Raw genomic sequence first — 21884 nt, forward strand, 5'->3', positions numbered from 1 at the left:
ACATCTCCGGACGCAGTACAAGGTGACCAATTCCATGGGTGGTCGTCCCGTCATTGGACAAACACACCCCGATTTGGGTTCGGGCGCAGCGTCGACAGCCTCACCGCTGAGCGGATCCCCGCCCAGCCGAGACGCCGTGACACGCAGTACCACCTACCGCCTGACGCGGCGGCCAGCGCTCTGCGGCCGGTCACGTGACCCGTTCAGCGGTCTCGCTCTGTACGGCCAGGCCTGCCGTGCGGTGTGCCGGGGCTCCGTCTCTGGCCCGCTCCCGCGCTACACCAGCGCGGCGGAGCCGGCCGCGGCACCGCGCTCCTCCCCGTCCGATGTGAGCTCCCCGTCCGACGGCATGGCGATGGCCTGGTCACCACCGGCCGCCGCCGCCTCCGCTCCGTCCGGCGACGCCGCGGCGGCGGCGCCCGCTCCCAGCATGCCGCCGCCCACCTGGAAGACGGCCGGCGCCGGCGGCGGCGGCGGCGCGGCGGCCTGCAGGCCGAGCCGGTGCCGGGCGCGCGCCTCCAGCCGCTCGGCCAGCAGGTGGCGGCAGACGCCGAAGAGCGGCTGGGCGGCGGTGGCCGGCGGTCGGGGCCGCCTCACCGGCAGCCGGTGCACGGCGCGCCGCCAGATGGGACCGCCGGCGCGGTAGCGGGCCAGGTCCTTACGCGTCACCATGCCGATCACCTGCCGCATAGGGCAGAACTCGAGTCAGCGGCGCAGTCGGACTTCCCGGCGGCCGCCAGGGCAACACACACGGTAAGGTGACCACCAGATCATCACCGAAGAGCGCGCGCGGGTGTGGCGTGCGCTGGAGTACTCCCGTGCACGTCCAAATGCGCCTATAAACGCACGCCCTGCACCCGTGCGGGATGATGTTTAAGTTCACGGTCATCTGGGACCTCATGAATGATCCTCAATGTGACCATCGTGATCACTAACGATCCTTCCGACACTGGACCGTGTCACATGCTAGAGCACGTTTTCATGACAGCGGTGCACCCCAGACCAGCGAAGGCTCCACACAATCGCCACTGTCGGAGTGTTACTTTCCGCCCCCCCCCCCCCCCCCCCCCCCGCCCACTGCGCATCAGCCGCCTCGGCCGGCCGCACAGCTGGCTCCGCTCCGCACAACCGGCCCACCGGCCGGCCGTTCCTGCTGGTCACCTGGTTCGAGTTGTTCACCACCACCATGTGCCGGAGCAGCTGGGCGCGAAACACCGCGTAGACGCGCGGCAGGTTAGCCGACTGCAGCACCACCGTGCAGCCGGGGTTCATGTAGTGCGCCAGGTCAACGTGCATGCGCCGCTCGTCAGCCGACAGGTGTACCTCCTGGCGGGACAGCGGCAGCGTTAGCACCGACACACACCGGCCGACAGGCATACCTCCCGACGGGATAGCGGCAGCGTCAGTACCGGTGCACACCGGCCGACAGGTGTACCTCCTGACGAAAAGCCTACCACTGCCACTCCTCCGCGCCGGCCTGCCACTGCCCTTCCACGACGCAGGTAGCCGCTGTGGCCAACAGCATTGCCACCTCACTCCAATGAAGAGGATAGCCTAACACTAGAGAAATAGAAATCCTCCGCCTTGACCCCGCGGCCTAGGTCACACATTCTGCTCTGGGGCTACTCACGCCTCAGTCAAATTTGGGCTTTAGCCGTTGACTGTTTCAACTTTAGCCGGTTTCATAATTCGAACCTTGGATAGAGAAGCCTACACGCTAATGGCACTTGGTGTATAGTGTTCCAACATAACTTGCGTTTAGATTACGATGCATGTGAGATACGCATCGTCCTTTGTTTCCTATTTGGTCCCGAGGTCGTAAAGGTAATTATTTCTGAATCTTGCACGACCCTGGTCCAGAATAAGCGACGAAGCGAGCTATGCGTATCTTTTCGACCTCATTTCCTTAATATGACCGAAGTCCGTCCAATGTACCTTATAATCACATACAGTGTGCAAACAATCGGTCTAACAACGCACGCCCAATTTAGCAGTATCATCATAGTATAACACTCAAATAGTCAGTTCCTATAACGGGCATAGTGGATAAACTCGAGCTTGGAGATATTCCATCTCTTTGACATAGCCCAGGTGCCAAGAAACCTTCCATGGCTTTACATCCATCAGAGATGATACGCGAGACAAGACCCCATGACACCCGCCATGAGTGCCTACCCTCCACGTCGTAACCCAGACGGCTCCAACTCCCTCACCTCTCCGACCTGGTCCGGGTGGGCCGACTGGTCTCTACGTCAGACAGACGCGGCGCCGGCGAACGCTAGGAGCCGGACAGACCACCAGAGCCCCTCACCGTGTGCGACGGATAGCGCGGGTAATCTTCGTTGTAGAGCACGGCGCCCCTGCTGCGCACCTCTTCCAGGTACACCTTGTGCTTGAGGATCTCGACGAGCTGGGAGCGCAGGATGAGGCCGCGGTACCGGCCGTGGTGGGCGCAGCGCCCGTGCACGGCGCGCGCCGCCCGCTCCGGCGCCGGGCTCGCCTCCTGGTCCGAGCAGTCGGAGTGGCACGGCTCCAGCGGCGGCGGCGCCTCGTCGCTCTCCTCCTGCCGGAGCGGCACACGGCACATTTCACCGCAGTCTGCTACGCCAAGTGAAGCATGGATAGGACGTTGAGCAGCCCAATGACCGCCGGCAACATGCACCATGATGAATGACATGGCGTCCGTGTTCACCCTGCAGGTTAACACAAGAGAGCAACTTTTGTAGCCTACAGGTCACAACAGGCCAATGCCCAGCATTCCCCTCCCCCAGCCCAGAGTCCGCCTGCTGGAGCCGGTGCTGGGCAGCGACGCCTCGCTAGGCCTGGCCGGACCGGGGATCGGGCGCTGACCATACTCAGCTCGCTCCGGCGCCCCCCTTCGTCCTGTCCCGTTCACTCACACCGGGCGCCGGCGGGTCCACCACCGGGAAGCCGTTGTGCGCGCACGAGTCGAGCAGATCGTAGATGGCGCCGGCCGTCTCGCAGGTGTGCACGCAGCGGACGGGGGCGGCCATCACCTGGCGGCCGGCGCACAGAGTGAGAAACCAGCGCCGGCGGCCGCCGCAGACCGTGCGGAGCCTGACCTCCGTCAGAGCACACTACGCACACACAGTCGGCGCCGGCAGCCGCTGCAGCCCGAACACTGACCATGGGCCAGCGTGATGGTGGCGGATTCAGATACCGCCTGGAAGCCCTCCTGAGGGCCAGTGTGCTCGCGCACCAGGAGAACGGCGCACCGTCCCATGATAATGGAGCTCAGCAGGACTCGTACAGTGTTTGGAACATATGCCGCAAGGTTCCGGCCGACCCCGGACAGGCCAAGACACGTCCCTCGGACTGGGGACCGAGCGGCCGAACCCGGACAGACCGGGACACGTCCCTCGGACTGGGGACCGAGCGGCCGACCCCGGACAGACCGGGACGCGTCCCTCGGACTAGGGACCGAGCGGCCGACCCCGGACAGACCGGGACACGTCCCTCGGACTGGGGACCGAGCGGCCGACCCCGCACAGACCGGGACACGTCCCTCGGACTGGGGACCGAGCGGCCGACCCCGGACAGGCCAAGACACGTCCATCGGTCTGGAGACCGAGCGGCCGACCTCGGACAGACCGGGACACGTCCCTCGGACTGGGGACCGAGCGGCCGACCCCGGACAGACCGGGACGCGTCCCTCGGACAGGGGACCGAGCGGCCGACCCCGGACAGACCGGGACACGTCCTTCGGTCTGGAGACCGAGCGGCCGACCTCGGACAGACCGGGACACGTCCTTCGGACTGGGGACCGAGCAGCCGAGCTCGGACAGACCGGGACACGTCCTTCGGACTGGGGACCGAGCAGCCGAGCTCGGACAGACCGGGACACGTCCTTCGGACTGGGGACCGAGCAGCCGAGCTCGGACAGACCGGGACACGTCCTTCGGACTGGGGACCGAGCGGCCGACCTCGGACAGACCGGGACACGTCCTTCGGACCGGGGACCGAGCGGCCGACCCCGGACAGGCCGGGACACTCCCTGCAGCCCGCCACACTCACGTCTGTGACGAGCACGTGCTCGCTCTCGGGTGGCGGCCGCCAGCTCAGCAGCGGGATGCCGTCCAGCTCGATGTGCGCATCGTACAGACTCTGAAACGGGCCGCCGTCAACCGTCAGAGGTCCACGGGATCCCGTGCAGCATCAACGCAGTGGATATTCCGATTAGTCTCACGATGTCAGAATGGGCGGTCACGGCTTCAGACCACGATCGACTGTGGCGCTCACCTCATTAAAACAGTCGGCGACGTATTTGGAGATGATGAGGACGAACATGAGCACGGGCCCGAAGCTGACGACGCCGGCCGCCTCTACGATGATGAAGGTGAGCGAGATCGCCATCCTCACCACACCGCCCAGCATCGCCGCCGCGCCGAACAGGGCAAACTTGCCCGGGTCCACCCAATCCTGCGCCCGGCCGGTCACGATCACGTGAGGTCGCCAATGCCCGGGTCAGCACACCCCTGTACCAGCCCTCTACGCTCGCGGCGTGTCCGTCCCGCCCGCGCGCGCGGCGTGTGAGTGGGCCCTGCCTGCGTCTGACAACACGAAACAGAGAGCTGGGGAGAGCAGCCCAGCGGTCTCTGCCTGCATCTGACAACATGAAACAGCGTGCTGGGAAGAGCAGCCCAGCGATTCAGCGAACCTGATGAAGTCGCGAGCTTAGTATCGCATTCCGCGCTGGGACCGAGCATCGCAAAAAATGATCGCAACGTCCAGCACTGTTCTTAATGACGTCCAACCTAAGAACGGCTCGCGACCTTCCGGCAGCCGACTCCTACGGACATCAGCACCCCGCATCAGAAGACGCAGGCGGCGCGAGAAGAGCCGCCGGCCGCGGCGCACCAGCGGCCATAACGCACCGCCTCCGGCAGGTAGGTCAACAGGAGGACGGCGAAGAAGCGGCCGAAGGCGGCGCCCGCCACCAGCGACGGGATGAACACGCCGCTGGGCACCGGCAGGCCGTACGTCCACAGCGTGAACACGTAGTAGTAAACGGCGAACAGGCCCATCGGCAGCACGTGGTAGGTGCCTGCGGCGAGGACGGCAGTGATTTTTTTCATTTGGAGCGCCAGCGACTGCGCTGGTCATAACAGCGCGCAGGAGCCATGGCACAACCGGGATTCGAACCCGGGACCCCACGTAGGAGTCCAATGTGCTGACTACTGGGCTATCGCACCCCGGAGGGGCGGGGGACGTCAACGGCACGTCTTGCTATCCCACTGCACGTGCGACGTCTTCGCCACGCGCATGGAAAACATCTGGCAACATCCAATGTTCAGCTTCGAGACAAAACAGTGTGTCTTGAAGTTCCTTTTCTCCTCTAAAACTTCTTTGAAAATACAAAGCCTTAAGAATCATGACTCTGGGCGTCTACCAGAGACGTGTTTATTTCTATCATTACATATGGCGAATACGAACTAATGGGGAGCGTTAGTGTTAACAGCCCGAAAGGTCAAATACGAAGTGCAGAAAAGGCAAGGCTGCCAGCCATCCCAACCGTCGCTAACAAGCATAAAGCTCTTTCCCGTTTAACTGACACGACACACTGCGTGGCGTCCCCGCCGCCGGCGCGTCGCCCACCTAGCGAGCCGTCCGTGCCGGCACCACAGAGGGCGCTGCCGGCGGTGGCAGCGCTGGCGGCAGCGGCCGGCTCGCTCACCGGGCTTGCAGTGGAGCAGGCTGCGCAGGCTGGCCTCGGGCGTCTGCAGCAGCAGGTCCGTCATGCCCAGCACGTCCGGCGTCAGGCGACACTGCCGGCCACAGAAGGCTGTCCACCACGGACCCCGGGCCTAGCTCTTCAATGACTTACGACACAGGCTCCGCCAACCGAGGCGGCGCGTCACAGATACACGCCAATGGGGAACGCCTTTGGTCACAAATGTGGACACAAGTCGAATCAGCGCACCCCATCCCATGGAGATGTAAAGCGCGCAGGAATGACGCACTTGAATATTATTCCAAAAGCAGTTGTTGGCGTATGATCTGAAATTGGATACGTCATTACCCATCCCACTTTCCACATGAGATCGAGACCTGCCCGCTGGCCGGACATGCAAGACCATCACAAGCGCATCAACTGTTGCTACGCGTTATCATGCCAGCATCGACGACCTGCCTGTAAAGGAAGGCAGTTGCCTCGCCTCTCGACCGAAAAGTCAAATTCAAATGTGGCTGGCGGCAGAAGCCCAGTCTTTAAGGACTGAGCTTCCAATGGCTTATGAAGAATGGGTCTCGGGCCACTGCAGCGTGCCAGCTAGTCAGACGGCATGGCGCGCGCAAGCCAGTCAGAGCACGGAAGGAGAGCCCCTAGCTGACGAGACTGCTCCTTACAGCAGTGTCGTCGGTTGTAGGGCTCTCCCACCTCGCGCATGCCGTACCGTTTAGCGTTCTGCCTCGATAAGCTGCCGCCAAACGTGCAAAGTTAGCCCTCATGAAGCCCAAGCAAGCTAACCATCAGACTCCTCACCCCCCCCCCCCCCCTCCTCCCCATACGCCCCTGATTCACGACCACCCCCCCCCCGCACCACAGATGTGGGCGTCGCCGGGCGTGCGCGAGGCGTGATGCCGTGTCCACCGGCCGGCCGCGCCGCTACAGACCCGCAGGATGAAGGCGTCGATGCTGTGTCCGTACAGCTGTGACTCCCCGGTCACCATCACCAGGTGGGCCACCATCAGCACCATGCAGGTGGACACGAGCAGAACCTCCGCCAGCCGCAGCGGCCAGCTGGTAAGGCACCTAGCCCGGCAGGGGCAGCCACAGTCAACGGCTTCCCCCAGGTGGTCAGCCATTTGGCCAGGCAGGGGCGGACAGTCAACGGCTTCCCCCAGCTGGTCAGACATCTGGCCAGGCAGGGACGGACAGTCCACGGCTTCCCCCAGCTGGTCAGACATCTGGCCTGGCAGGGGCAGTCACAGTCCACGACGTCCCCAGACAGTCCCACCGTTCACAGACACATTTCATCGCATTATTTCTACCGGCGGAAGGGTATAGTCAACTACCCATCCACCACAGACAACACCGAGCGACGAAACAGAGCGGCGAGCGTGCCCAGAGCACATAGGAAGCCGAGCGAGCGAGCCCAGACCCCATAAGGAGCCGAGCGAGCGTGCCCAGACCACACAAGGAGCCGGGCGCGCGTGCCCAGACCACATAAGGAGCCGAGCGAGCGTTCCCAGACCCCACACGGAGCTGAGCGAGCGTGCCCAGACCACATAAGGAGCCGGGCGCGCGTGCCCAGACCACATAAGGAGCTGAGCGAGCATGTCCAGACCCCACAAGGAGCTGAGCGAGCGTGCCCAGACCCCATAAGGAGCCGAGCGAGCGTTCCCAGACCCCACAAGGAGCTGAGCGAGCATGCCCAGACCGCATAAGGAGCCGAGCGAGCGTGCCCAGACCACATAAGGAGCTGAGCGAGCGAGCCCAGACCCCATAAGGAGCTGAGCGAGCGTGCCCAGACCACAAAAGGGGCCGAGCGAGCGTGCCCAGACCACATAAGGAGCCGAGCGAGCGTGCCCAGACCACATGGGGAGTCGAGCGAGCGTGCCCAGACCACATAAGGAGCTGAGCGAGCGTGCCCAGACCACATAAGGAGCTGAGCGATCGTATGACATTGGCGCCAACCGGCCCGGCCGCTCACCGAGCGGTTCGCTAATCTAATTTGCAGACGGCCTAGCCCTAGCCCCGAGGCAGTAAGCACGTCACGACCAGCCGGCCGCGGCACCCTGGACCGACCCCGACGGCCCTTCCACCGACCTGCGCCTCACGAGGCTGATGCGGACGTTGAGGAAGACGAAAAGGGCGCCGAGCAGGCCCAGCACGATGGCCATCAGGCCGTAAGCGGCGCCCTCGTACCCGATGGCGTCGATGCGTCCCTCGCCGAACGCGCCGAAGTCAAGCAGGCCGCTGAACAGCAGCTCACCTGCCGAAACGGGCTGCGCGTCACCGACCAGCGCTGGGGTGTGGTGACTGGGGTCGGGTTGTCGCCCCCGGAGCTGGAGTGTGGTGACTGGGGCCGAGCTGCCGCCCCCGAAGCTGGGGTGTGGTGACTGGGGCTCGGCTGCCCCCCCCCCCCCCCCCCCTCTCGGAGCTGGGGTGTGGTGACTGGGGCAGGGCTGTCACCCCCCGGAGCTGGGGTGTGGTGACTGGGGCCGGGCTGTAGCCCCCCGGGGCTGGGACATTTACATGGGACTAGCAGCAGGCGCTGCGTCCACTGCAAGGGACCGACGGCCGACGCCAAGTCCGCCGTCCGGGAGCAGAGGCGGCACCGGCCACCATCACCAGACATGCCCGTCACAGTGCCACCGTCACCGAGCGCAGCCCTGACCAGCCATCACATCACAGTCAGCCGTCCAGCCAGAACGCTATGGTACGCCGATACGAGCAGCCGAGGCTCAGTTCGACGCGGCCGTTGTCATGGGAACGCCGAGAGCCGGGCCGGGCTGGACCGGCGGACAGGCGGGCGTCGCGCCGGCCGCATACCTGGGTGTCCGTACACCACGCTCAGCAGCTGCTTCAGCACCAAGGTGGCCAGGAACGAGGTGAAGAGGAAGCGCCAGAGCAGGTCCTGGTGCAGGTGGCTGGCGCCCTCCTCGATGGCGAACATCACACCGCCTGGCGGCCGGTCCCAGCGTCAGCGTCGCGGCTCGCTCCGGAGCTGCGTCCCGCCGCCCGGCACGGCTCACGACGAGACCAGGTCGCGTCGGCGGCCGCCGACTGCTGGCGGCGCGCTGGGGCCTCGTCATCGCGCAGTGCGGCATGCGGCATCACACAGGTCCACATGAAGTTTGCCGCCGTTGGGGACCGCCAGGAGCGGCACTGACACCTCGACTGTGCCCCCTCTGGCCCCACCGAGCCGGGCTTGCCTCCGGGTGCGCCTCAGACCGCCGACACTGCCCTCCCCCGGCCCCACCGAGCCCAGGCTTGTCTCCGGGTGCGCCCAAGACCGCCGACACTGCCCTCCCCCGGCCCCACCAAGCCCAAGCTTGTCTCCGGGTGCGCCTCAGACCGCCGACATTGCCCTCCCCCGGCCCCACCAAGCCCAGGCTTGTCTCCGGGTGCGCCTCAGACCGCCGACATTGCCCTCCCCCGGCCCCACCGAGCCCAGGCTTGTCTCCGGGTGCGCCCAAGACCGCCGACACTGCCCTCCCCGGCCCCACCGAGCCCAGGCTTGTCTCCGGGTGCGCCCAAGACCGCCGACACTGCCCTTCCCCGGCCCCACCAAGCCCAGGCTTGTCTCCGGGTGCGCCCAAGACCGCCGACACTGCTCTCCCCCGGCCCCACCGAGCCCAGGCTTGTCTCCAGGTGCGCCTCAGACCGCCGACACTGCCCTCCCCCGGCCCCACCGAGCCCGGCTTGCCTCCGGGTGCGCCTCACACCACCGACACTCCCCCTCCCCCGGCCCCACCAAGCCCGACTTGCCTCCGGGTGCGCCGAACGCCGCTGCCACGCCGGCAGCCGTGCCGCAGGCCACGAAGTCGCGCTTCTCGTGGTCCTCCCGGAAGAACCTGCCGGCGGAGGCACATACCAACACAATGTCAGGGGAGCAGTCTGGAGCGGCGCCCGGCGGCACACACTCCCGTTCGGGGAGCGGTCTGGGGCAGGTGCCCAGCGGCACATACTGCCGTCGAGCGAGCGGTCTGGAGCGGCGCCCGGCGGCACACACTGCCGTCCAAGGAGCGGTCTGGGGCAGGCGCCCGGCGACACACTCTCCCATCCAAGGAGCGGTCTGGGGCAGGCGCCCGGCGGCACACACTGCCGTCGAGCGAGCGGTCTGGAGCGGCGCCCGGCGACACAAACTCCCATCCAAGAAACGGTCTGGGGCAGGCGCCCGGCGGCACACACTCCCGTCCAGGGAGCAGTCTGGAGCGGCGCTCGGCGGCCCACACTCCCGTCCAGGGAGCAGTCTGGAGCGGCGCCCGGCGGCCCACACTGCCGTCCAAGGAGCGGTCTGGAGCGGCGCCCGGCGGCCCACACTCCCGTCCAAGGAGCGGTCTGGAGCGGCGCCCTGTGACACACACCCCTGTCCAGGGAGCAGTCCGGAGCGGCGCCCAGCGGCACACACTTTCGGTCAGGGAGCGGTCTGGAGGACGCCCGGCGGCACACACTCTCGGTCAGGGAACGGTCCGGAGCGGCGCCCGGCGGCACACACTTTCAATATCCGAGTCCGGAGCGGCTCAGTGGTATGATCGGAAAGTGACGGTCCTGGGTATCGGCGGCAAAATCTAGCATAGCCGGCAAGGCAGTGATACACGGCATACAACCGGGCTCAACTACCATAACTCTTTTTACATCAGCAGTGTATGGTAACGGTCGGCACATTAGAACATTCGAGAAACGAAAACAAATTGACTGATTAAACATTCCAAAGTGCCTTGTGCCAACCCGGATGCCTTGTGCGGTGCTGTGGCCCTCGCCTGAGGGAGGGCAGCACTTGAAAGTGCCTCTCACTTGAACAGCGGCGTGGTGAACTTCAGCGTCGATGACTTGCCCTGGGAGAAGCCGGCCGCGATCACGGCGCCAGAGTGGATCATGGGCCCTTCCTGAGCCAGACGGCACGCTAGCGTTATCTCACGCGGGACGGTGCGACGCGGCAGACGAGCGGCAGGCAGACCAGCCAGGCCGCCAGGCCGGGTCCTGTCCCGTCCAGCGACCGTAGCCGCGCGCGCACAGCAGCGGGAGGGGGCGTCTTACATCCGTCATAATCAAGTCAGACACGCTGCACATCAAGCGCGATGGTTTGGAAAATGTCGCAGCCACATGCCGACCCATCCGTTTGAGATATCCGCGCGCGCGCCTCCACAGTTCTCCTGAAACAGCTCAAGTGCGCGGAAATACTCCTGTTGCATGCACAGTCAGGTGCCTTCGAATACCACTTTTTGGAAACGCTAAGTTGCTCAGGGCTAACAAATTGCTCACAGACACATTCTCTCGCTCTCGCTCTCTCTTCCTCACCTTGCCGACGGGCAGACCGGCCATCACTGAGCCGTACACCCCCACCAGTTTGGCGAACAGCGTCTTGAGGCGGACGCAACGTGGGATCTTGACGCCGTTCAGGTAGCATTTGATCTGCGGGATACCGCTGCCGATCGACACCGGCTGGCGGACCGGCCGGCCGTCAGACACCCGCACACCCGTCAGACACCCCGCACCCGTCAGACACCCGCACCCGTCAGACACCCGTACACCCGTCCGATACCCACACACCCGTCAGACACACGCACATCCGTCAGAAACCCCCACACCCGTCAGACACCCACACACCCGTCAGACATTCCGCACCCGTCAGACACCCCCACACCCGTCAGACACCCGCACACCCGTCAGACAACCCGCACTCGTCAGACCCCACCCCACCCGTCAGACACCCCCACACCCGTCAGACACCCACACACCCGTCAGACACCCCGCACCCTCAGACACCCCCATACCCGTCAGACACCGGCACACCCGCCAGACACCCCTCACCCGTCAAACACCCACACACCCGTCAGACACCCCGCACTCGTCAGACATCCCGCACCGGTTAGACACCCCGCACCCGTCAGACACCCCCCCCCCCCCACCCGTCAGACACCCCCACACCCGTCAGACACCCCCACACCCGTCAGACACCCACACACCCGCCAGACACCCGCACACCCGTCAGAAACCCACACACCCGTCAGACACCCACACACCCGTCAGACATTCCGCACCGGTCAGACACCCCCACACCCGTCAGGCACCTGCACCCTCAGACACCTGCACCGGTTAGCCAACCGCACACCCGTCAGACGCCCCGCACACGTCAAACACCCCGCACCCGTCGGACACTCCGCACCCATCAGACACCCCGGCGGTCATAAGACAGCCCGCTCAGCCGGCCAGACGCCATCTCGAGAGGTGACGCGGCGCTAGCGCCCGTCACGTGCAGGGCCACGCCACGAGGCGGGCAGCGTCACGTCCCACACGACAGGCGTGGCTGGTACGTCACGCGAGCGGGGAGCGCGGTGTCAGCCGGCCTCCGCGCCCGCTCGTGGCCATATTTCAGCAACAGCTGTCACGGAAGGCTAGCGCGAGCGATGGCTACCATCAAAACGATTACTTACAGCTATGTCAACATACATATGTCAACAGCGATGTGAACATACATACAGGGGGCTAAACAAGACCAAACCATTCACGCAACAAGGTGCAAGGCGTAATGTGCGCAACGCAGCGTAATCTCAGCATCCAACATAACCACTGACCTCCAAGTACACCATGTAGAAGGCGACGCCACCGAAGAAGAGGTTGAAGGCCAGCCAGATGGAGAACGGGACGACCATGCAGCGCCAGCCTTCGCAGTGGTAGAGGTCTGGGCGGCGCCCGTCAAGGACATCACAAGCTTCTAATGCACTGTACATTACACCGGGAGGCCAGCAGCAAGCGTGGACAACACTAACGCTGTACGAGAGGGACAGGCGGCGAGCCGAGCTCAGCCGGTCGTGGAATGCTTCTTGGACGGAATGTCTCACCGCTCATACCAAACCCATCGCACGTTTGAGGCGCATCAGAATCAATTCAACTAAACACGTGCCTCTTCTGAGATCACTGCCATCGTGGAAACGTGGAAGCGGGGTCGTGGCGTCAACGGTGTCCGTGAAAGCTCCCGCGAAGGCAGTGGAGCGAGGACGGAGCGTGCCCCCGGCGTCGACCAAGAAGCTCGCTCCGCCCCGGACGGGTCGCCCCGGACGCTCCGCTCCGCCCCGGGCGGGTCGACCCGAACGCTCCGCTCCGCCCCGGGCGGGTCGCCCGGCACTGGCCGGTGAGGATACAGTGTTTGACAAGGTTGAACTTGAGCTTGGCAGTCTGTTCGATGGCCACGCTGAGGCAGACCGCGCAGAGCGCCGTCATGGAGCCTGGCGGCACGCGGGGGCGGCGCGTCAGTGTCGTGCGGTGCAGACACCGTGGCAGCCCTGCGTCAACACGAGTTAACCATTCTGCTCGGAGATCTCTGAATCTCGCTCTTGTTTGTTATGATTATCCCACTACATGTCCAATTCAAAAAGAGTTACACAACAGACCACAGTCACGTGCAGCATTACACAGCGTGAGTAAACCATAGCTGCTTAATTAGCACAAGCACGGTACACCCTCACCTATGTGGTGGGTTTCCATCTTTGTCTTTTTGGTCAGAAATGGCGAAATGCGCCGACTTAGACGCGTGGCCGAAAAGGCTCACAAACGGATGGTCCGGCCCCAGCGATCTACATCCGAGTGGAGGCCCCACTTCGACGGTCCACAGCCGAATGGAGGGCCCGACCCCGGCGGTCCACAGCCGAGTGGAGGGCCCGATCCCGGCGGTCCACAGTCGAGTGGAGGGCCCGATCCGGCGGTCCACAGTCGAGTGGAGGGCCCGACCCCGGCTGTCCACAGCCGAGTGGAGGGCCCGGCCCCGGCTGTCCACAGCCGAGTGGAGGGCACGACCCCGGCGGTCCACAGCCGAGTGGAGGGCCCGACCCCGGCGGTCCACAGTCGAGTGGAGGGCCCGACCCCGGCGGTCCACAGTCCGGAGTAACACCTACCGATGATGCAGCAAGCCAGCAGCCGGCTGATCTGTACCCAGACGGTGCCGTAAGACGAGATGATGAGCCGGTTGACGACGTTCATCTTACTGTGCACCACCTCATAGTCGAGGCTCTGTAACAAGCCGCGTCCGGGTATAGGCATCGATACGCCACAGCTCAACATCTCTTCATCTTAGATACATAAGCGTGCAAAATGGTCCGTCCGCCAACAAGAAAATGTCAAAATTGCCAGCACGCCTGACCATCTGTTTCGGTATCTCAGCAGCTCGACCACACGAGACGACCCGTCCTCAGTGACGTCACCGCGCCACATCGGCGTCCGATTCGGGTCAAGTGGCGTGGCGCGGCAACGGCGCAGCTGGCCGCGGGCGCGACCGATAGCGGGCCGTACGAGCCACACACGCCAGTCACGTGCTGCCCACAAGCCGGTCTACGCGGCGGCAGCAGACAGCTGACGCCTTCCCCCTCCCCAGCCACGGGCGATGGCAGCCTGCGCTCGCGTGCCGTGGTACGACGATGGTTGTCTGCGTCACAATTACGGAGATCGAGCCGACTAATGGCAGATAGGTAGGTATATGCCGGGGAAATGAATTAATTCGGGTGATACAGCGTATGTATCGATTGGATCGCGGCCTCTCCTGCCACTCTTTGGCGAATGAGTCTGCGGATGAGGACGTCGCCAGGATTTAACGTATGGTGGTCCGACCGATCCCAACCTAGGGGTCCAGGCAGGCGCGCTGGTAGCCAACCCAGATATTTCGATTCCCGGCGGTTATGGGCCGGCGACGCAGGCGAGACGGATCATCCACACCGGCACCCGCACCTCGTAGGCTCCGTCGATGTAGTGTCCGGTCTTGTACTCGGTGTCGACGATGATGGGGTCTTGTGGCGGCACGGAGCGCTTCCGCCGGGGACGCCGCCTCCGACGGTCTCGTGCGGGGGCGGCCTCCGCTCCGGCCTCGGTCTCGCCGTCATTGTTCACGGAGATTGCCGCACCCTGGGTGTTGACGGTCAGCACGGTAAGCAGCAAGCACCGCACTCCGGGTGTGGGTCAGAGCAGTGGACAGCAAGCACCGCACTCCGGGTGTGGGTCAGCACGGTAAGCAGCAAGCACCGCACTCCGGGTGTGGGTCAGGGCAGTGGACAGCAAGCACCGCACTCCGGGTGTGGGTCAGCACGGTAAGCAGCAAGCACCGCGCTCCGGGTGTGGGTCAGGGCAGTGGACAGCAAGCACCGCACTCCGGGTGTGGGTCAGCACGGTAAGCAGCAAGCACCGCACTCCGGGTGTGGGTCAGGGCATTGGACAGCAAGCACCGCACTCCGGGTGTGGGTCAGGGCAGTGGACAGCAAGCACCGCACTCCGGGTGTGGGTCAGCACGGTAAGCAGCAATCACCGCGCTCCGGGCGTGGGTCAGGGCAGTGGACAGCAAGCACCGCACTCCGGGTGTGGGTCAGGGCAGTGGACAGCAAGCACCGCTCTCCGGGTGTGGGTCAGGGCAGTGGACAGCAAGCACCGCGCTCCGGGCGTGGGTCAGGGCAGTGGACAGCAATCACCGCGCTCCGGGCGTGGGTCAGGGCAGTGGACAGCAAGCACCGCTCTCCGGGTGTGGGTCAGGGCAGTACAGCAAGCACCGCACTCCGGGTGTGGGTCAGGGCAGTACAGCAAGCACCGCGCTCCGGGTGTGGGTCAGGGCAGTACAGCAAGCACCGCACTCCGGGTGTGGGTCAGGGCAGTACAGCAAGCACCGCGCTCCGGGTGTGGGTCAGGGCAGTGCAGCAATCACCGCGCTCCGGGCGTGGGTCAGGGCAGTGGACAGCAAGCACCGCTCTCCGGGTGTGGGTCAGGGCAGTACAGCAAGCACCGCGCTCCGGGCGTGGGTCAGGGCAGTGGACAGCAAGCACCGCTCTCCGGGTGTGGGTCAGAGCAGTACAGCAAGCACCGCTCTCCGGGTGTGGGTCAGGGCAGTACAGCAAGCACCGCACTCCGGGTGTGGGTCAGGGCAGTACAGCAAGCACCATACTCTGGATGTACGTCACGACGATAGACAGCATGTCATGTGATTGGGGCTTTTACGACGCACTCAGCTGCTGAGGCTATATGGCGTCGCCTGCCTCTCACCCTGGCAGGAAGGGCGGGTACCGCGGGGAATCGAACCCCGTACCTCTGGTTTCCCAGACATGCAGTGGTTAACGCAGACGCGTTAACGTTAGTGTGGTGGTTAACGCAGACGCGTTAACCACCACACTATCGGCACCCCACGACAGCACCGCTGCCGTCAAAAGTCAAAAACGCGTAACTAGCAATTTCATAATTGTTCAGGAGAACGTTTTTTGTGTTATTTCGGTGTCATGGCCGTAAACGAGAACCAATCAGTAGAAATTGCACACCAATCGGGAGCGAAAACAATTCTCTATCTAGTAATGTAAAACTGAAAATAACTGGAAATAATTTAAGTCTTAACTGTTGGGGATGTTTTTTGACATGGGAAGACGGTATTGAAACCTAACGGTAGTCAAAATAAAAAAGGCGTATCTGGGCGAAAACGCGTATCTGATAATATACGCGTTTCTGTCAATTGTAAAAAGGGCCCAAGCAACGTCTCTTATCTCGGCAAAAACAAGTATTTGCGGAGTGAATCGTTCTCCTCCTATGCACTTGCTAAGGATCGTATGGGCGATTGAACAGCTCCACGGTACCAGAGAAGGGTGTCTCCAAGTCTCATTCATAAGCAATTCAGGGGCGGGGAACGTCTCTGTAAAAATGAAGCATTTGCTGGGTGTAGAGCGTCAGACATGGTGTCAAGCGTACCCGTTGTGCGTGAAAGAATGGCGGTAAGTTCGTAGTGATAAATAACCACGGTTAAGACCCATGGTATAAACATACCGAAGCCCGGTTCGCGGTTTTTATTTAAAAAAACGATCCTAAAGAGCATCGCTCATTACCATTCTATCCATCTGTCTGTGTTTTGAACGAAAAAGACTGCAACGCACGTGTATAGTCGCAGCACCTCCGCTGTGAAGATGCGCGTATTTGCAGGATTTGGTAACATCGTGAAGAAACAAATATTTTCCAGTGGTAAAAACGCGTAACTGCTCAGTTTACAATGGCTCCCAATGGCAAAAACGCGTAACTTCACAGATACGCGCTTTTGACACAGTAATGTCGCTGATCGTTGGTGACAAAACCGTGTATGTAAACGGATACGTGTTTTTGACCCGGAAAACGGAGCGCATGGAAACCATTGAGGCTAGCCTTTCACAGATAGGTGTCAGTTACTCGTTTCTGTCTTTGGAAAACCTTACAGGCACTACTCATACGTGAATCTACCAACCTTATATCTCTCTTTAATTCCTTTTAAAATAATGAACATACACTTTTTACTGGATCAAAATGTGCGCCGTGTCGAGACAAATTAAATGATACCAGTAACTCCATTTCGATGAAAATGTTAGTTACGTGTTTTTGACTTTGGACGGCAGACTGTACTCTGGAAATACGTCGTAACATAACCGAAACAGGAGTGGCCAATTTTGTGACAGCTGGCACCGGCACATGAGCTCAGGCGCACAGACAAGGTTGGACCATATCTAACATGCAATACACAGGCTCAAAGAGCATCCCTCTGGCACCACCCCAAGCCCTGCAGAGTGAGAGCCTGGCAGTGTGCCTGAGCCAGTTGTCAGAGAAGGCTCCATCTGTGGCAGCAGTGAGAGCCATGCCAGACATGCACCTGTGACAGCAGCAGCAATGGTGCAACAGCTGATGGCAGCAGTGACAGCAGCACAGCATGTCTGTCCATGACAGAGGGCTACAAGAGTTCAGCAGTGCAGACAGCAGCCACCACCCAGCCATGTGACTGTCTCCCACCATCTACAACAGCACAACTATCTACCTGTGTATAGCAGCAGACAGACCTGACTCATCTCAGTCCTTACTGAAGCAGCTGCAATGCTTACCTCCGCCAGAGCCGTAGCAGCACCAGCTCTGTCTCTGATGATGTCCCTGTTGCCTGAAAATGCTGCTGCAGATGGACCAGCCACAGGCAGAGGGTCCACCTCTGCTGAGTCATCCAGTGGCTGGTATGTTGGCCGTGGCATCTTGTTAGGTCAGCCACCCTGATATAAAGATACTGTCATCTGGAGCTCAACTGTAAACCTAGATATGCTGGGATGGTGTAAGCCAGCAGTCTGTTTTTTAACACCACAAAGTTGGGCAGAATCATCACTGTATAGCCATAAGTGCTTTCTTGCACTTTGATGATCCCTTCCCACCTCACAGTTATTACTATTACAAATTATGCTTGCAACATAAGTCACAACCTACAATTTTTATCTTAAACCTACAGTTGAGCAGTTTGATTAAGCATGTTCCACATTTTGGCCAATGATCAGCATAGCTCTCCCTCTGGCAGGGAAGGTACAAAAGTACCATTTGACCGGAAGTTTGAACAGTGACCAGGGATAATTATGAGATCAGGGCCCAGGAGCTTGAGCCCCTCCCCTAACTTTTTGAATGTACATGTGCCCTATGTACGTTGGCTGGAAAGAAGCACCCAGAGATGGCTACTAGCCCACCAAATTTGGGAAAGGTTTGATGCCAGTGGCCAGGGTGTACTTTCCTACCTAACATTAGAAAAAATCATTGTACACCATTCGTCGTGTTTAAGGCAGGACATATCGTAAATAATCACAAAACAGGTAGAATCATGCTCCTACCTTCGAATTTCAATAACTTCGATGGCGGACTCCCGAGCGCCGCGCGCACCGCACTGCGTGGACTCCCCAGCGCCGTTTTTGCGTTGCCGTTGCGTAAATACAATATTTCTGCTTACCAAGAACTCTACAAAATGTACGGGACCAAGGTAAACCATTCGTCGTGTTTAAGGCAGGACATATCGTAAATAATCACAAAACAGGTAGATTCATGATCTTACCTTCAATTTTTTATAATTACGATGGCGAGCTCCCGAGCGCCGCACACGCACAGCACCCGCGGCACCGGCGCCATTACTGCGCGGGTCACAACATTACCGCGCATCAAGCAGCATCAAGAACCATACAAATGTACCGGGCCAAGGTAACAATAATCCATGAAATTTGATCCTCGACGCCAACGGGACCATGGGTTGCAGGGAGATTGGGTGGGGAATGTAAAGCAAAATGAGAACATGGCAGCTAAATAAAAGCTCACTATATGGCACCTATATACGGCATGGAACATGGACGCCAATGGGACGCTGGGTTTGAAGGGGATATAGGGTGGGGAGGTTAGGTTAGTTTAGGTTAGGTTAGGTTAGGTTAGGTTATGTTAGGTTAGGTTAGGTAGGTTTTAGAGTTAGGTTAGGTTAGGTTAGGTTAGCGTTAGGTTAGGTGTTAGGTTAGGCTAGGCGTAGGCTAGCTAGGCTAGGCTACGGCCTAGGCTAGGCTAGGTTAGGTTAGGTTAGGTTAGGGTTAGGCTAGGTTAGGCTAGTTTAGGATATATTCTGGACTATTCTGGCCTGTGTGTTTCATAAATGTGATCCCTAAAACTTGATAATAAGAAATGAATTTGGTTGCTTTATTATTGTTCACCTTGGTCCTTGGTACATGTGTTTTATGGTTTTGATAAGGCAGAAATATTGTGCTTTCGCAACAACGCAGAGAGAAACGGCGCTTGGGAGTCGAGGCGGTGCAGTGCGGTGCGTGCGGCGCTCGGGAGCTCGCTATCGTATTTATTAAAATTCGAGGGTAGGAGCATGATTCTATCTATTTTGAAATTATTTACGATACGTTTTAAACACGACGAATGGTTTGCCTTGGTCCCGTACATTTTGTAGAGTTCTTGGTAAGCAGAAATATTGCATTTACGCCACGGCAACGCAGAAACAAGAAGAGAAGAAGCGAAAGAAGAGAAAGAGAAGAAGAAGAGTTCAGGCAGTGTGGTGTGAGCGTCACGCTCAGGGGCCCGCCATCAACGTTGTTGAAATTTGAAGGTAGGAGCATGATTCTACCTGTTTTGAGATTATTTATGATATGTGCCGCCTTCAACACAACAAATGGTGTGCAATGATTTTTTCTAACATTAGGTAGGAAAGTACACCTACACCAAGAAATAGAACATGCCTACAAAATTTTGATTAAGACCCCCACCTAGGTACCTACACAAATATTTTCACTGACCCAGTCACCTAACCATACACCAAATTGTGTAACTTAATCATCAATGCTGTCGCTCGTGTAACTTCAATGTGAATGTGCTCCGACCTTGCAGAGAAGAAGCACTAAATATATCACATAGAATGCACAGAACTGATTCAAAGATAGCAATTACACTCCCAGCATTTTTTGATCGCTTAGCCACTGGACAGGGGTAGGCCCAGCCTTGGCTAGGCCAGTCTAAGGTAAGCTACCGGGTAAACAAGGCTATACCCCTCTGGGCTACAATAAGTAACCCAAGAGGATTTTACCCAAGCGCAGCGAACAGCTTTGAGATTGGAAGCCCTTACCATGGATGTGTCTATTATTCATACACCGCTATTCCCAGCAAGCAAGCGTTTTGTCTCTTGCGTATGAAAACAACAATCGCATGAGGTTTCAGCTGGCTTGGTATAATACTCGTCTGGTAGATATACTGCGCAGTGTAACGAACTACCAACTAAAGTTGTAAAGGAATAAGGCCCTTAAAGTATAGAGCTTAGGCAAAACGCCGATGTTCGAGAGTGCGTATTCGAACTATTTTCCCTTTTACCTGGAACCGGGAGCAATGTTCCACAAAAGGAGTGGGGGGGGGGGGGGAAAGGGCTGGGTAGTATTTTGACAAATAGCTCTATATCTCTCTCGCTCTTTGAATACACATGTTCTGCATTTCTCGGTTGTTAGCACTGCTGGTTACGTCCACCTACCAGTCTGACCAATTAGTTTGTTACTCATGAGTTTGTGAGGTGTGACGCCATATGCGTGCATACACTGACGAAGTATTTCGTTCGGATGGCATCACCTGTCGTGGGTTGCAACGGAGGGCCAGTTAGGGCAACGGTGAACAGCATATACAACTGTCGTGGGTATAGCATCACCTGCCTTGGTCGTATTGCCTTTCAACTTGGTAGTATATCCCTCGGTTGATAGCCTGTTACGCTACCCAGCGTGTGCCCAGCATATCTACCAAACAAGTTTCCTACCAGGCCAGCTGGGTCTCATCCGAGTGCTGTAGTTTTTAGGCAGAGTATTGCACAAGCGTGGCTTTGTGTTGTGGTTTGTGTACCGCCCACAGCCTTGTTACGTTTGTTGCGTGTTGTTGCGTTGGAGCTGCATCGCCCCGCAGGTTGCACCGTTGCTCTGATTGAATTAAACGCAGAGGATGATTTGTTAGTTGATCGCAGTTGCTGCCGTGGTCTGAAGCCGGAGAAGCAATGGATCTTGATAACCTCAAGATGTGGTGATATAGTTCTGCTCTTTCTGCCGTGTGCTTCACATTGCTACCTTTGAAGTTGATTTCTTATGTGGAACATGCGGATGGTTCACGTAAACAAAGGTAAATTTGCAACTCATCCTACTGTGTTGGCATTTGTGGGGATGTTGAGAGAAATGGGCTTTTATGGTGGGGGAACTGTCATATAAGCATTATCAGTATCTATTTGTTAAGCAGCACTTATTCAACACAAGTTTTTGTGTGACTGAAAGTATGATATTGGATTCTCTATTATATGTGTGCTTGATTTTGACATGTGCTTGATTGATATGACTTGAGATATGTGCTTGATCATCAGCTAAGGCCTTGGCAGCAGTTGGCTGAAATAGTTTCCACCTGAATGACTGTAACAGTCTACCAAACAGCTTTTACCAGTTTCAATCTCAATCATATCTCTGCCTAGATATGATATATTTTCTACGGTTGCACAAGGCACCATGCTGTGGGGAGAATCAAACACAATGGATATCAATATATGTCATGCAGTGAAGGTGGCTGTGCAGAGATGTCTGGTGACTGATAATTGAACTCTATAACTATAAAGTGGTGACTGGTGGCTGATAATTGAACCATAACTATAAAGCACCATGCACATAAATTTTGGGGCAGAATTGAGCACTTGCATATTGGCTGAGCTGAACTTTACTTTTGCTCTAACCTGCTCCCATGAGCCATGATAACAGGAATGTTGTGCACAACCCTTAGAACATGCAGATTTATAATGGTATGCTTTACATTGAAAAGGTATCATGTTATGATACATATATGATCACGGTTCTGCAGGCTGAGGAATTCGTGCTTGCAAATTCTATTTGGCAGGTCTGGCTTTGAAGACTGACTGGGTTGTGACTGT

The 21884-nt window shown here is 59.2% G+C and overlaps 1 protein-coding gene across 1 annotated transcript; it reads right to left on the minus strand.

Annotated features, from left to right (window-relative positions):
* Positions 1-153: 153 nt before the first annotated feature.
* Positions 154-20147, minus strand: LOC119102700 (H(+)/Cl(-) exchange transporter 7). Its single transcript, XM_037226159.1, has 21 exons — positions 20070-20147; positions 17542-17700; positions 14408-14581; positions 13582-13696; positions 12832-12915; positions 12265-12371; positions 10988-11131; positions 10484-10575; positions 9455-9540; positions 8516-8647; positions 7790-7955; positions 6634-6772; positions 5696-5786; positions 4896-5065; positions 4261-4440; positions 4036-4125; positions 2901-3017; positions 2312-2563; positions 1162-1326; positions 566-681; positions 154-160 (listed from the first exon to the last, which is right to left on the minus strand). Exons 2-21 carry the CDS (start codon positions 17680-17682, stop codon positions 154-156), a joined length of 2568 nt encoding a protein of 855 aa, XP_037082054.1. The 5' UTR covers positions 17683-17700; positions 20070-20147.
* Between the last annotated feature and the right edge of the window lie 1737 nt (positions 20148-21884).

The sequence above is a fragment of the Pollicipes pollicipes genome, unplaced genomic scaffold, assembly GCF_011947565.3.
Source record: "Pollicipes pollicipes isolate AB1234 unplaced genomic scaffold, Ppol_2.1 Scaffold_5724;HRSCAF=6776_pilon_pilon_pilon, whole genome shotgun sequence".
Taxonomy (NCBI): domain Eukaryota; kingdom Metazoa; phylum Arthropoda; class Thecostraca; order Pollicipedomorpha; family Pollicipedidae; genus Pollicipes; species Pollicipes pollicipes.

Bases quoted from the DNA above. Each gene is read 5' to 3' on its own strand.
- LOC119102700 (XM_037226159.1), bottom strand. From the start codon at position 17,682: ATGCCACGGCCAACATACCAGCCACTGGATGACTCAGCAGAGGTGGAC. The intron at 13,697-14,407 runs GTGCGGGTGCCG...GGCTTGTTACAG, and splicing joins ACATCGACGGAGCCTACGAG to AGCCTCGACTATGAGGTGGT. The intron at 12,916-13,581 runs GTAGGTGTTACT...GCGTGCCGCCAG, and splicing joins GCTGGCTTGCTGCATCATCG to GCTCCATGACGGCGCTCTGC.